This window comes from Perna viridis, chromosome 14 (genome assembly GCF_037379345.1).
Source record: "Perna viridis isolate PV_CMFRI_1.1 ecotype Kerala chromosome 14, ASM3737934v1, whole genome shotgun sequence".
Lineage (NCBI taxonomy): Eukaryota > Metazoa > Mollusca > Bivalvia > Mytilida > Mytilidae > Perna > Perna viridis.
The window spans coordinates 28,375,016-28,389,458 of record NC_142458.1 but is presented as its reverse complement, the minus strand read 5'-3'; the positions used below and the strand labels follow the sequence as shown (position 1 = coordinate 28,389,458).

Below are 14,443 nucleotides of genomic sequence, written 5' to 3'. Positions count from 1 at the left end.
TGAAACTTAAGTCAAAATGTCAATATCCTTTAAATACTAATGATACTGGCATAAAATTGTCTCAAATTTCATTATTTCCTTGAAACTAAATTTAATAAATTTAACTGAAAAAGAACTTACAATCAATATTCAGAAAGTATCAAAATTTGTTTATATATTTTTGTACGCAAGTAAACAGGAAAATAAATGAAATGACATTCAGTTTCACACAGCCCAATAAAAAAGAACACTCACCTTTCAGTGGAAACTAACCACTTTATTATTTTTTAAACAAACAAATTTAGCCATTGAATGACTCAACATGAACCCCCAACCCCCTTTTCAGACTTACAGTCCCTAGAGAAATATTTAAACTTCCCTTTACTATAATATCTGATCAAGAAAGTCATCCATTGACTGCAGACAAACTCCTGAACTTTCACTTTCCATGGCCGACAAGTCAATGCTGCCCTCTTTCTGTGGTGGCAAAAGATCCAAAGCACTGTACAAGTCCTCGAGAATGTCCCCTTCCTTCCCTCTTTGTGGCAACATTGGACTAGAACGAGCTGAGCTTCCATAACAAGGTGTGTTGAAACCGGAAGAGAATGGAGTGTTTGTAAGAGATAACTGGGGTTTCAAACGTTTTACTGTTATTAAATTGTTAATTGAAGCTTTTCGTTTTGAAGGACCACTTGCAAGGCTGGTACTTTTTGCAAACAAGGAAAGGCTTGCTGGTACTTCATTCATTTTTGTGTTTCTACCAGATGGATATCCAGAAAAAGTCTTAGATCTGAAACCTGAAAATGGCTTTGGAGCTAGTGAATATTGGCTGGCAACACTAGAAGATCGTGAGGAGCAGCAGCTTCCTATTGAGTCTGTTTCATCATTTATATTCATAGCCGCAGAATAATTTGTTTTCCATGTATCGGTTGTTTTGGCTTTAGTACCACCATATTTCGTTTTACTACTTGTATTAGTGGATAAAGTCATATCACTTCTGTTAACTCCATTTTGTAATCCATGATCTAATGCAAGTGTTGCCTGTCCAGACTTTTGACTGTTTTTACTGTCAATACCATTAGTTAAGGCTTTTGTTCTACTTCTTTTTATGGATGTAAATTGTTCTGTTGAGGTTCCAGAACTGACAGACGTTTTTTTAGAAAATAACATATCATTGTTCACAGTGACAGTTTTAGAAGATCCATTTTTTTGTGCATAGTAAATGACAGTTTCAGTACTTGAAGATTTTCTTCCATTTTTTTGGATGGCACTTTCTCTACTTGAAGACATTCTCCCGTTCTTTTGTGCATATTTGATAGCAGTTTCTCCTTTTGCTGACATTCTACCGTTCATCTGTGCATATTTGATGGGAGTTTCTTTATTTGAAGATATTCTACTGTTTGTTTGTGAATAGTGACCAGAAGTTTCCTTGAATAATAAATCTGATGATTTTCTTCCATTAGTCAATAACCCACAGTATTTTTGCTCATTAAACTGAAGTTTGTTAACTGGCTTCCATTCATTGTTTCTGATCTCCTTTTGCTTACTACAGGCATTCAGAGAAGAAATTTCATATAAGTCACATTTTTTAATTCCTTTGTTAACTTTTTCTTGCTTTTTGTTAGGATTTTGAGCTTTCTTTATTCGTTTCTCTTTTGCTGAATTAATCTTTGTCACCGAGGATGGTTTAGGTTTCCATAACTTTGCCAAGGCTTCTCGTCTTTGTTCAGAACTTCTGTCATCATCATTTTTCTGAGAGTCGTTTTTATGACTTCTGATCTGAGAATTTTGTGATACAGTTTTCAGAATTTTGGATACAGGGTCTTTGCAGTGGACAGTACTTGCAACTCTACTAACAGAGTGAGACTTTACAATTTGTTTCTTTTCTGTAAGGTCCAGTAGAGTCTTTTTCAAAGAATCAGACCATTCAAAGTGTCCTTGATTGTCTTTCAATAAGTTATCTCCCCTGATAGAGGCCCCATTAGGAGAGACAACTTGTACATTTTTGGCTTGGATCAACGGACTTGACTCTTTTTCAGCTTCAACCTGTTTACATGATTCCCACATTACAATGTGAATCTGACTTGCATCAACTTCAGGGTGTTTGGACTCAAACCGGCAGATTGGTGACTTGAGATCATCAAACTCTATCCATCTGTTATCTAAAATAAAGAAAATACAAGAATGGAAAGTACATCTTCATGCATCTTAAAAATTTTGTCAATAGGAATGTTGTTCCCACCTTAAACATTTCAAAACTTAGAAAATTACCCACCAGTAGGTACACTTAAACTTTTCTCCTTTTTATTTCCATCCACTGCCATTAATGCCGTGGATCTACTGTTTCTACTTGAATCAAAGTTTGCTATATATACATAAATGTATATTTTAAACATCAAAATTGTTTTACCTGACACCTCTATATGCATGGAGATCAAATTGTATTCAGTTAGTAACATAATTGCTGTTTAAAAACTTCTTTGTTACAGAAAGTCATGCATTTTTCTATGTTTCTTGTTTAAAACTATAAATCCATTTTTTATCATTGAAAAAGACAGACAGAAAGAGTAATAACTTTAATTCTAAAGATAATAAACCAGCTGGACAACAATTGCTTCATGATATTGACAACAATGTGGACGCCATTATAGTTACCCTTTTTGTGTCTCATGTCAGCTACATAGTGATCCAATTGGCAACTATCATTATTATCGCTCACCAATTCAGTTATATTCATTTTTCCACCTGTATACACAATATATACAATGTACATGTTTCTCTAAAGCTCAATTAAAATTCTGTGCAAAATGTAAAGTTTCCAAAATTTAAAAAAATTCTGGTAATGTAGATAATAGAGGTATCATATTACATATACACCTGTGAAAATCAATCATGGTTTCCCTTTCTCCTAAAAATGTAAGTATCTATAATCTATGGAACACAAAACAACTGATATTCTAAATGTTTTAGGTTGCTTAAGTTCAATATATGGAATTTAAAGTCCCTTTGGTATTTGATTCATGCATGTACATGTAAACCTAGTCAAGATGCCAGATTTACAAGTACATGTAAATGTAGATTTTACATGTAAAGGATAAATGTTGTAATTTAGACTACTTAGTGAAAGTGTTCACAAAGACCAAATCTTTTTAAAAGAACACTTAAAACAGCTATTCTTCTCTCTTTAGTAAACAGTGAATAATTTAAATTCATAAAGACCCTCAGTGTTCTCAATAAGTTTTAAAGTAGGTGGAAGAAAAATAAAAGTAGGTGGCACCATTGAGGTGCCCTCATTTACCAAAAGATACCTAATTTTTTTTTGAGCAACAAAATAGCTGGCGCCAATGTCAAAGTAGACAGCAAAATCGCCAGTCCGGCACTTATTGAGAACCCTGACCCTAAAAATGCATATCAACCTCAGCTAACAGCATTGATGATATACATTTTTGTATGCATATTAGGGTCTAATTAGTGCTTTATCATACCTTTAGACCTTCTGATCCAGGTTACAAAATGGTCAGGATCATTCCTATATTGTACAAAACCAGTGACTGTGTACTTCTGTCCATTATGCCAGAACTCCAATTTCTTGAAATTATTGTGTGGTAACCCCTCTGCAAAGTGCAACAAAAGAACTCCAGGCAATCTGAAAAAAAGAATTAAAATGAAATGAAAAGAAAACATTAAAATTTTCGCAAATAGATAACAACAAAAATATGCATTATTATAGATGAAATGATTTATTGCAACATTGATGTACATGTACATTGTAACATGAGGTCAAAATAGAACTTTTTACAACCTATTGATAAAACTACTCAATACTAAATGAAGGCACGTCTTGTGAGGAAAAAGCCATCAATCTTAGTTTATACCAAAGTTACAGACTCAAGAATGAAACCTGGCTCCAACAAAATTCATCATTTTTACATCTATTGAACATCTTTTAATTCCATTTGAAGAAAAATATAGAACAACATGCTGTTATTTATGGTATCAAAATGTATTGTATCAACACCCCTGTATCACAATACGCATCGTATCTTGAGGTTTAATGTACATGTGGGTGTATTGCTACAGTCCTAAATTTTTTTCCCAGAATGGGCATCATCACATGTGATATTTCAAATTATTGAAAAGAGACATGGCTTGTTTACATTTTCATGTGGTGGTTGCCTATATATTTCACTCAGCACCGCCATGTATATTGACTTGCATGTAGTATTGTACGATTTCATTGGATGATATTACAGAGCGACCAATCAAATCGCGTCCTACAAATAGGAAAATCATTCTGGTGTCGTATGAAATAATTGCCAGACAATCGGTCCGATGGTAAAAATGGAACTATAGGATCAATGCAAATATTACCGGACTAGTCCGGCACTTTCATGAAGACTGCCCTAGTTATTTCAATGTATACATGTACAATGTAAATCACATCACAATGGCTCATGCATTTAAGTGTAAGTTGTTGTACTTAATATTAATATCATAAATGTAATCATAAATTGATTCTTTGCTTATTCGATGTTACTTCACCAACATGTTGTAATTTAATTATATCTCTATGATATTGTTCAGGAATATTGATCATATTGGTAGTAGCAGAAGTATATGTAGAAGATCTTTTATAAAACTGGCTATTTCATCTTTTGTTGAAAATTTGTACAATGGTTCTCTTTAATTAATTTGTTTCCATGTATATATACTTTATCATATCAAAGCACCATTTTGATTCAAGTAGTAGTCTCTGTAAGAACCATGCAAATTATTCTGTAACATGTGATACAACTCAAAAAAGGCTACGCATTTTCATTTTTGATATTACATGTGTAATTGTTTATAGGTCTATATGATGAAATGCATAATTATTCATTCTAATCTGTCTGCTCTTTTCAGAAATAATCCACATTGAAAATCAAACAGTTTCTATTAAATTTTAATGTCATTTACAGAGTTATCTCCCTTAATTTTGAATGCTACAGTACATTCTATTTAGTTTTTATCCCCCACGAAAAAGGGTTGTATGAGAAGCCACATGTTAATTTCTGTTTACTATAACATTTTAAATATGTAGGCTTTCAAACCATGAATCACGGTTTGCATGATTCTTATCTGAAGTGCTAATAATAATGAAGTTACAATGTACATGTACTGGTATGAGGGTTAAGCTAATAGATTTGAGACTTCCTCATTTCTGGGTTATTAAAAAAATTCCCACTAAATTAAATAAAAATGTGTGAATGCTACAAAATTCCATAGGAGAAATCTTTACATGAACGTATATTGATATTTATAGCAATCATTCAAATCAAGTTTAAACTTGTCAATATGTCGACTTATCTATCTGCATGTTTTTTTTTTGTTTTTTCTTTTTTTATTTATATTTTCGGCAACTCACTTGTTAAACTTCATCACCCTTTTCTGGTCAGGTGAATTACACTTGTAACAGGTACGGAGGAATGTAGGCTCTTTCATGCTGAATGTTTCTGTAGTTGATGGAAATGTTGGTAAGACTTTTCTGTCACGATCAACTTGTTTATATCCACAGGAACTGCATGAAAACAGGAAGTCGTATGTTACTGCAAATCTCTTTTCTACATGAATGCTGTCTTTCACAAGTAAAGGTATGGCTAAAACAGGACTGTCATTTTTGCCCTTGACACATTGTAATCTAGGCTGAACCTTATTCCAAATGCTTTCTCGTATGTCCCTCAGTATTGTAAATGCATCCTTGTAGTTTGTCTGCTCATCTGCATTGAGCATTGATAGAAAGTCTTTTGAGCAATTCAGACCAGCACCAGTTTTAATAGCATTAGGGTTAACTCGACTCATATCTTTCAAAAGTTCAGTGTTGGGAGACTCAACAACATCATCTGAGTCGGAATCATCTGGGTCAGAAAAAAGCCTCCCAGACCTTGTCCTTGATGCTGCTTCTATCTGATGTTTAACGTTTTTTTCACGAAACTTATTCACCAGTTGACAAGCTTGATGGTATGCCTTAAATAAAGTTACTAGTAATGTTTTCGACAAGTCGACATCTTGGCATTCTAACTCACGGATTGTTCTACTGTGAACAAATAAGCACAAAACAACATCCAACCAGCACAGTGCCTCCTCATTCTGCCATTGAGGGAAAAATTTAAAAACATCCAACGAAGGAAGTTGTTTATGTAATAGTTTATTTTTGTCAGTCTTGTCAACTTCAATTGAATTTTTCTTTGTAACCTGGTCTGCAGCATTATCATTGCATATGTTCTTAGCAAGTTTGTCTGATGTTTTGTCAGATTTGCACTTCAGACTCTTTTTTCCATCTTTGATCTTAGGTTGTTTCTTCCTGCCTCTTTTGTTTGTCTCTACAACAAAATAAGTTGTGCCTTCACCTAGTAATTGAGAGTCCTCACCAGCAGAAGTTTCTACCTCAATTTCTTGCGATATGACATTGTCAGTAGTATTGTTGTTGCCCAAAGGTTTTATGTGGGCATCCGATATCTGGGCATTATTTGTATCAGCCTGGTTTGACCTATCAGGAATAAATGGGGAAGATGGTATGTTCTCAGTATTCAATGGTGACCCATTCCTTAAATCCAACATTTGCATTTTTTCAGATGTTTCATCTGTTTCTTGGTAACTCATGCCTTTCTCAAGCTCATCAAGACATATATGAATATCAATTACTTCTGTCACCTCTGATGTATCAATGTCCATCTCAGATTCAAGTGATAGTAGTGTCTTTTGAACTTCAATGGATGACGCACATGTAACTTCGGAAAGAGGAATGAGTTTGTCAATGGAATCTGTTGAAGAAAACGCACTTTCTGTTTCTCGATGTAGAAAAGATCCTTTAACAACAGGTACTAATTGTTCGTAAGAATTAATAACTGCTGAATGTTGAACACTATAAGAGGATGAAAGACTAGATGTGGATTTCTGTAGATTTGAATTGAGAGCTGAAACAGCAGCGAGGACAAGCTCTGGTGAAATACGACCAGGCTCTTCAGTTTTTGATGGTTTAACAAAGCCACTAACTGATGACTTATTGACAAATGAACTAGTTACAATGGATTTTGGTGAATTTTCCACAGGTACAAACCCAGTTATACTCTCTTTTAAACCTGCAGAAATCTTGCAGCTCCGAGGATGGGTTTTGTTGTTTTCAAAAGAACAATCTTTCAATCTGGGACTGATTTCTAAGGATGATAAATCAAGGCGAGGTCTGATGAACTGTGATGGTGTAACTGGTTGTGGTCTTATAACATTCAATGGTGCTTGTGATGAAAGACTGGGTGGCTGAGGTCTTGGCAAAACACCAAGATGCTTTGTTTGGCTGAGTGAATGTCGACGATTTGGCAGCCTTCTTTTTGATGGAACTGTGACCTCATTAAGCTGTCTTTTTATAACCTTGTCCAAACCAATTGGGTAATTGCACTAAAAAATACCAGCAAAGATATAAATCAAGTCAATCAAGCACCGTTAACATATTTAATTTTCAAAATAGACAAATTAGCCCAAAAATAGTAATCTGGACAGTAAAATAGACGTCACAATGTGTCATTTCATTTTTTTAATAACTTGTTGAAATTTCATTGGAAATAACACTAATGTTACCTACATACATGTACCTGTAAAGTTGTAGTAAGAATCAAATCATTAGATGAGAATTGCAATATGTGTCAGATTGTAACAGAGCAGAATCATTACACCCCAAATATTCAGTTTTTTAAGTTGAGCCTAGGAAAGAATGTTTAAAGCCTTTAATGTGACCTTGAAACACTAAAATTTGATAGGCCCAATGAGAAAACACCTTATCCAAAATACATGTACATTTTTGTATATGAATGATGAATGTTGACAAGATTAATAATTTTCTAATTCATACTTTTTATTATTTACCAATGTGTATTGTGTAAATCAAGTTAAAGTACTCAGTCTTATATAATTCTTTTAAAATTTTAGGTGTCAACATGAATTTGATAAAAGTTCAAAATGAGAATCAACTTTTCTACCATCAATGCAAACTAGACTAAACAAATCTCTTTTCAGAAATTCAAGTTTTCTACTTGGAAAGTGAAACATAATAAATAACTTTCCAGTGCTAACATTTCATACATGTACAACATGTACATATATGTCATTAGCCTCCAGTGACTGAATATGGGATGAAAATCTGATATGATATCCTTGAAAACTACTATGTACACAATATTGGGCTAATTGAATTGGGGTAGTTAGAAACATATGTATATGAACATTTCAGTGTGGGAAACCACCACTCCCCAGCTCGCCAAATATGAGTATATCCATAATTTGGCGAGTTCTTATTAGCTTACAGTCATCAATCTGGCGACAGTCATTTGATTGGCGAGTTCCAAAAAAAGTTAACCAGCCAACAGGTTATTTAGTTAAACATCCTTTAACAACATACATTAAAACCATGTTCCCTACATTTTAAGAAGTTTAGCTTTAGATCTAATATGTCAAATCAATTTTATTGATGTAAAGCATTGTTTACGATCTGCCATTTTAATTTCCGTTAAACAGGATGTGCCAAAACCTACGCGACAGTCCCAATCTCAAATCAGTATTCAAACGAAATTATCTTGGTAATTTATGATACATGTATGTTATCTTAAATTATTTGTATATTGTCAAAATAAAAATGAACAAGAAGCAATGATAAACATTTTATATTTTCATAATGATGAATCTGTTGAAATATAATTTTATTTTTAATATGACTTCAGAAATGGAGTACTTATTGTACATAAAAAACTTCAATGGGAGGGAATATTCGAAAATGGAAAAGTTTTTGATAAATTTAAAAACAAATGAAAAGATAGTTGAAGAAAGAAAAAGAAAGGCAGAAGATAGTCAAATCCAAGAGAAAACAGATGATAGTACAGACAAAAAAAAAACAAAAAATATGGCTGGTTGAATTTCTATTTGGCTAGCAAGATCAATATTCCACTAGCCAGAATGGCAAGTTGGGAAAAAAATGGTTTCCCACACTGACATTTGTAAGTGCTTGCCATGACCCATCTTGACAGTATAACTTGCCCTTGGGACAAGCCAAAAAATCAGTTTTACTTTTTTAGACTTTTTCACTATTCTGAGACATGATCAAAATCAATTTAATATTTGTATGATATGGCAAACAAATGTTTTTCAATAATGTTGAGGGAAAGTATTCAAGATGCAAGTCGTACATGTACAAATCATTTGATTTACATTAGTTCATTATTCACTGACTTACAGCATCATCTTCACAGAGCTTGATGGCCTCTTGCAGGTTGATCTGGTAGACCTTTAGCTTATTCTGTTTACCCACAGCCCTACACATCAGGCAAACTTCTTCCATGTTGCCCACCATCTTCTGAAAAAAAAGAGCAAAAGATTGTTTTTCTGTTGTATATCACAAAAATATGAAAAAAACTTCTTACTAGAAAAAAGAAAAAAAGAAAAGTAAAAAATTATTAATTCAAACACAATAAATGCACCTTTGATGTACAAACATACTCATATACATGTAAATAAAAAGATTATTTGGACACAAGTTGGAATTGAATACTGTAGATACATTAGTAAATTGGTATTAAAATCAATGGGTTATCTAAACAAACTGACCCCCATTGCAATAACCTATCATTCTCTTCAACAGGGCCTATTTAGACATGGACGACAAGGAGACGTTTTAGTATGCCAATAGGGTATTGAAATGGGGGTCCAGTGATATTGTTGGCCTTTGTCAAAAGTATCTCATCTTTTTATTGGGAAAAATGCTTTAATTCTTAAAATCAGGAAATTTGGAAAAGCCCTACAAAACCTTGAATTTGTAGTAAAAATGATTAATTATATACAATGTAGAGCATGTCAGAAATTAACAATTACATGTAGTTTGTGTAAATTTGAACAGAAATATCATATCCTACCCTTCCACTACCAATTGGGAAATAGTTTGCTTTATTTGGAATTATATTTCAGCAATTTATTTTACATATTGGGAAAGTCTTATTTCAGGGGTAATAAAAGGCAAACAATATCACTGGGGTCAGTTTGTAGATAATCCATAAAAGAATACTTTTTTTTTTTTTTTTTTTGGGGGGGGGGAATTTGAAGCACAAACTTGTTAAGTTACCATATGTTTATGTATGAAATTTGTTTAGGAATCTGAAAACAAAACAACTAGTGACACTCATCTCTATAAAATGTTACGGGTAGGCACAAAAAATAGGGAAGGTTGGGTAGCAGGAAACAGATATATCATTTTTGGGCCTATGTGACACACCCCTTGAAAATTATATATGTCCTTTTTTAAATGGATAGTTTGTCCCATATTTGCTCCAATTTTAAAATCTATAAATATATATCTTGGTCCAGCTTATCAGAAATATTGAAGCCAGGATCTTTTCCTGGCTTAGCAGAAAGGGAAACTAAATAAGAAAAAAAACTACCAATTGATTGTGTGCAGCGTGACAATTGGATGTACAGTCCGCAAGTAAAGAGAAAGCAAATACAGTGAATTTCCAGTCATTAGATCCAGGAAATAGGAGATTAGTACACAGTAAGACCACATTGAAGCAAATATTTTTTAAACAAACTGAAGAATTTGTTATTTACAGGCCAATAAGTATGAAACTTCTGTATCCAGCAGTTCTGGTTGACATACATTATCGAGTCCAACATTGGGCTAAGATAAACTTTTGCCAGAACAATCTATGAATGACATCTAGATATATATACATTGTATATATATTGCCACTAACAGCAATCTGGTGTTAAAAATAACAAATATGAAAAAGCTGCAGTACATAGAGCTTGTTTTCAGGTCATAAAATTGTGTTGCATTTCTGTTGTTGTTCTTCATGCAAACAAATTGGGTATTTCTCCTAGACCTGTCTCAACATTACGTACATGTATTTTATAAGACAGTCTATACAAAACTCGTCGGACCTTCGGTCAAATCCGATAAAATTGCTGCCGGTTCAATAAAGATCGCTCCGATATCCGGACCAAAAGTCCAACATCATTTTCGAGTTTTATTGTACGTCCGTCATCGAGTTGTTTCCCCTGAAAAATACAAATGGCCGGTCGTGTACGAAACTGTTGAAAAATGTCCTTTCTAAGGTATACGGACGGTGCAGTACCCGACAAAGCAGTTAAGATTAATTAAGACCAGAGAGTGCTGATACTAATTATGAAATTGATAAATGTTTCTATTAATATATTAAAATTTCTTCTTGAAAACTGAATTGGTCCCATTAATATTTCCATACACAGAATTTTTTTGGAATCTATCAGCACATTTCAAAGTTATTTTAGATAAAACAATCAATGTGTAAAAATCAGAAAAAAACAACAATCAAATGAAAATTTATTTTGCTAAAAGACTGGAATATGTGCCTTCTCTCATCCCCATGAATCATTACATATAGACTAGAACAGTTCAGCTTAAAACTTTCTGTGGAACTACATCTCATGACTGGACATCACAGACACTACTAGTACAAAAAATGTACATGTCAAAGGTTTAAAAATAAAACACACATATTGGAATGTATCTTTTCAAATTTTTACTTATCACCACAAAAGCTTAAACAAAACCTTAAACACTATTAAAGGAGAATATTCAGGAACCTTGAAATAACCAATTTCTTATCCCTTAAATGAAAAAAGTTTTTTCGACCAGAACAACTTCATGCGGTCCAGTAAAACAGTAAGCTTTACAGGTCCGAATGACCAGTAAAAAAAAATTTTTGTGTGGACTGATCAGAGAGCAAATCTTGCTCTTAAATGTATATACGTCTGTCTTAATCTTTTAAATATGAACTACTTGACATACTTTCTTTAAACAAAACATTACATCTCTTTCTAAGGAAGCATTAAAATGGAGTAAAAACACCTGCTACAAAAAGGCAGTGGCTCCTCATCCACATATCCAATCTGCGTTAATAACAATTGGAATCGTGATGAAAACACTGATTTGTTACAGAAATATTGTCAAACTGAACCACAAATGTACGACTATTAATGGATTCGCAAAATGTGATTACACTTAATAAACTGGACAGTTTTCTATTGGTGTTATATATTAGTCAGGCTGCATATAGTGGAAGCAAGCCCCCATGATTGAAAATGGACAGATTTTATGATGGTCAAATACAGAACAAGTCACAGAAGTTATGATGTCTGGTATCACAGACAATGCATCATACACATTTACCAGATGTTTAAAAAATGGTAACAGGAACCTGGACGAAGACGTTAATATCCCATATGCTAAAAAGCAGGGTTTTCACTACATTCCATTTGAGCCTGCTCAAATTTGAAGAGGACAAGAAAACTTTTGGAGGGTTTGTCCCCCATAAAATTTTGAAAACGAGGAAGCAAAATCATGTATTCTGGTGAGTTCTGATAGTAAATCAATGGGATATAATGAGTAATTTTTTTAACCTTTATCAAGAGTTTTAAATCAGTTTCATTGTGATTTTTATTATTTAGTTTTTATCAGAATGAGATTCGTTGAAAATATTTTCCATTTTAATGAATATGCATTTATTATATATATTGATATGAATTAAAAGTACTCAAACATTGTGATATTAATTGTCATGTTAAGTTAGCTTTTGAGTTTCTAACTGACTTAAAATTTCACAGGTATCCAGACGAATTTCAAACACTAAAACCAAAAAAAAAAGATTTAAATATTATATTTTCTGCAGAAGAATTTTTAAATTTGACTTACAAAAAGAATTCTAGAAATTAAGATTTCTTCTTGGAAGTGAAATTGTAAGTTGTATTCTGCAGAGAAAAAAAACATATGAATACTCATTTGGATTTAGTGATTGCAAATAAATACTGGAAGTGTTGTCATTTGTAACTAAAAAAATATTAGAAAATGGCTGTATTGACCAAATTCTTCAGGTTGGGAATAGGGAAATAAAAAATGAATGGAAAATAGAAAATCAAATTTCTGAGGTTGGGTTTCAGTGTCTCAACTTAAGCAAAATCATTGACACGTCCTCAGCCTTTGCAGTTCAACGTGAATTTTAATATTGTTAGACCTTTCGTTCACTTTGTTTGATCTAGTTGAAAATAATTTTTTACAGTTTTTTTCATTCCCTTTGCATTTTGCAGACTTTAAAATTGATGTTATGTATCAATGTGAAACCTTTATCAAAAGGCTGTTTCATTCAAACACTGTGATGAAATTCACAACCAAAAATACCTGCGAGCAATGAAAAGTTGTGTAACATACAGCCTTTAGGTAGCCCATAACAACAAGGAAGTGATATACATACCATCTATTTTATCGACAAAAACAAGCAAAAAATATCTGAAATATTTTTTTTTGCAAACACAATTTGAACTGGCCAGTTCCTATCGAAAACACAAAATAAGTACTTCAGTGCTGACACATGGAATTTTCATTATATTTGTTTAAAATTGTCTTTCAAGTTTTTTAAATATGCATTTTGTCTTAATTCTGAATGCTAAATTTTAATCGATATTTGTTACATCAGTCAGATCAAATATGATTTAATAACTTTTATATAAAATGAATTTCTCCCAATTTCTACACTACTAACGTAAGTGAAGTGTTTCCGTCACGATTCCATGTAATTTTGATTTAAACCAAAGTGTGGATAATTCCTCAAATGCGTGGATGAGCAGCAACCGCTTAAAAAAACATTTCAAATATACTGAAGTTACTTGCTTGGAAATCCTCTGACATTATCAAAAAACTTAACTCGGGTAGTGTTAAAAAAAATGAATTATTTGCCAAACCAAGAGCTGTTGACGTTTTGTACTGATATAACTAGGAATATTTAGAATATTTTTTTATCCATTTAATTTAAAAAAAAAGAACCTACTAAATTCTACGTTCTACTTCTAAATCACTAAGGCAAATGCTTTTTTCACATTATCTAACGTTAAACACTATATTGAGAAATTTGTGTCTTGTGTTAGAATTTTCTGGTCTAATTATCAGTGGTATGACCAAGTGATACCGAATATCCAATAAATGCAAAGAACATGTTTATGTTGGTGTATTTAAGGGGGACAATATCGTGCTGGTCATTATTTTGTAGGAGTGTGAATACTGTAACCCTTTCTACATACCTTAAAATATAATTGACTTTGATTCAATGTATATTGAAGGATATACCTGTTTTGTGCGGTGATTTCATTAATTAAATGTATCAAAGAGGAACCTTGTCACTGTCACTGCTTTACATTACCTGGAAATATCACAAATACCCCATCATTTTCACCGCCAATAAGCATTTGCACATGTTGCGGACATTTGTAATCGTACTACCTACATCGCAATGAATGCTGGGTAATTTTTTTAGTTCTTTCTTATGTCGTCCCTTAGGAAATCGGACAATTCGGTTCGCGGATAACTCGGCCCAAAACCACTCGGCCGATGTCTCCGGACCACTCCGACTATATTCAGGGA

General features: G+C 32.9%; 1 protein-coding gene across 8 annotated transcripts; it reads right to left on the bottom strand.

The window, feature by feature from the left end:
• Positions 1–235: 235 nt before the first annotated feature.
• On the bottom strand, positions 236–14,318 carry LOC148598891 (uncharacterized). Of its 8 annotated transcripts, none has more exons than XM_088560419.1 (6): positions 14,223–14,314; positions 9,236–9,355; positions 5,384–7,410; positions 3,465–3,625; positions 2,635–2,724; positions 236–2,141 (listed from the first exon to the last, which is right to left on the bottom strand). In XM_088560419.1, exons 2-6 carry the CDS (start codon positions 9,350–9,352, stop codon positions 364–366), a joined length of 4,173 nt encoding a protein of 1,390 aa, XP_088416545.1. In that variant the 5' UTR covers positions 9,353–9,355; positions 14,223–14,314; the 3' UTR covers positions 236–363. The 8 variants fall into 8 exon arrangements, with proteins under 8 accessions (XP_088416545.1, XP_088416548.1, XP_088416543.1 ...); XM_088560422.1 differs by lacking the exon at positions 2,635–2,724 and adding an exon at positions 10,894–11,049 and having other exon boundaries at positions 14,223–14,300; XM_088560417.1 differs by having other exon boundaries at positions 9,236–9,352; positions 14,223–14,294.
• Positions 14,319–14,443: the final 125 nt, after the last annotated feature.

Coding starts and splice junctions, on each gene's coding strand:
- LOC148598891 (XM_088560419.1), bottom strand. CDS start 9,352: ATGGTGGGCAACATGGAAGAAGTTTGCCTGATGTGTAGGGCTGTGGGT. Junction 2,725..3,464: donor CTGGATCAGAAGGTCTAAAG/GTATGATAAAGC, acceptor TTGTGTATACAG/GTGGAAAAATGAATATAACT. Junction 2,142..2,634: donor TGACATGAGACACAAAAAGG/GTAACTATAATG, acceptor TCTTTATTTTAG/ATAACAGATGGATAGAGTTT.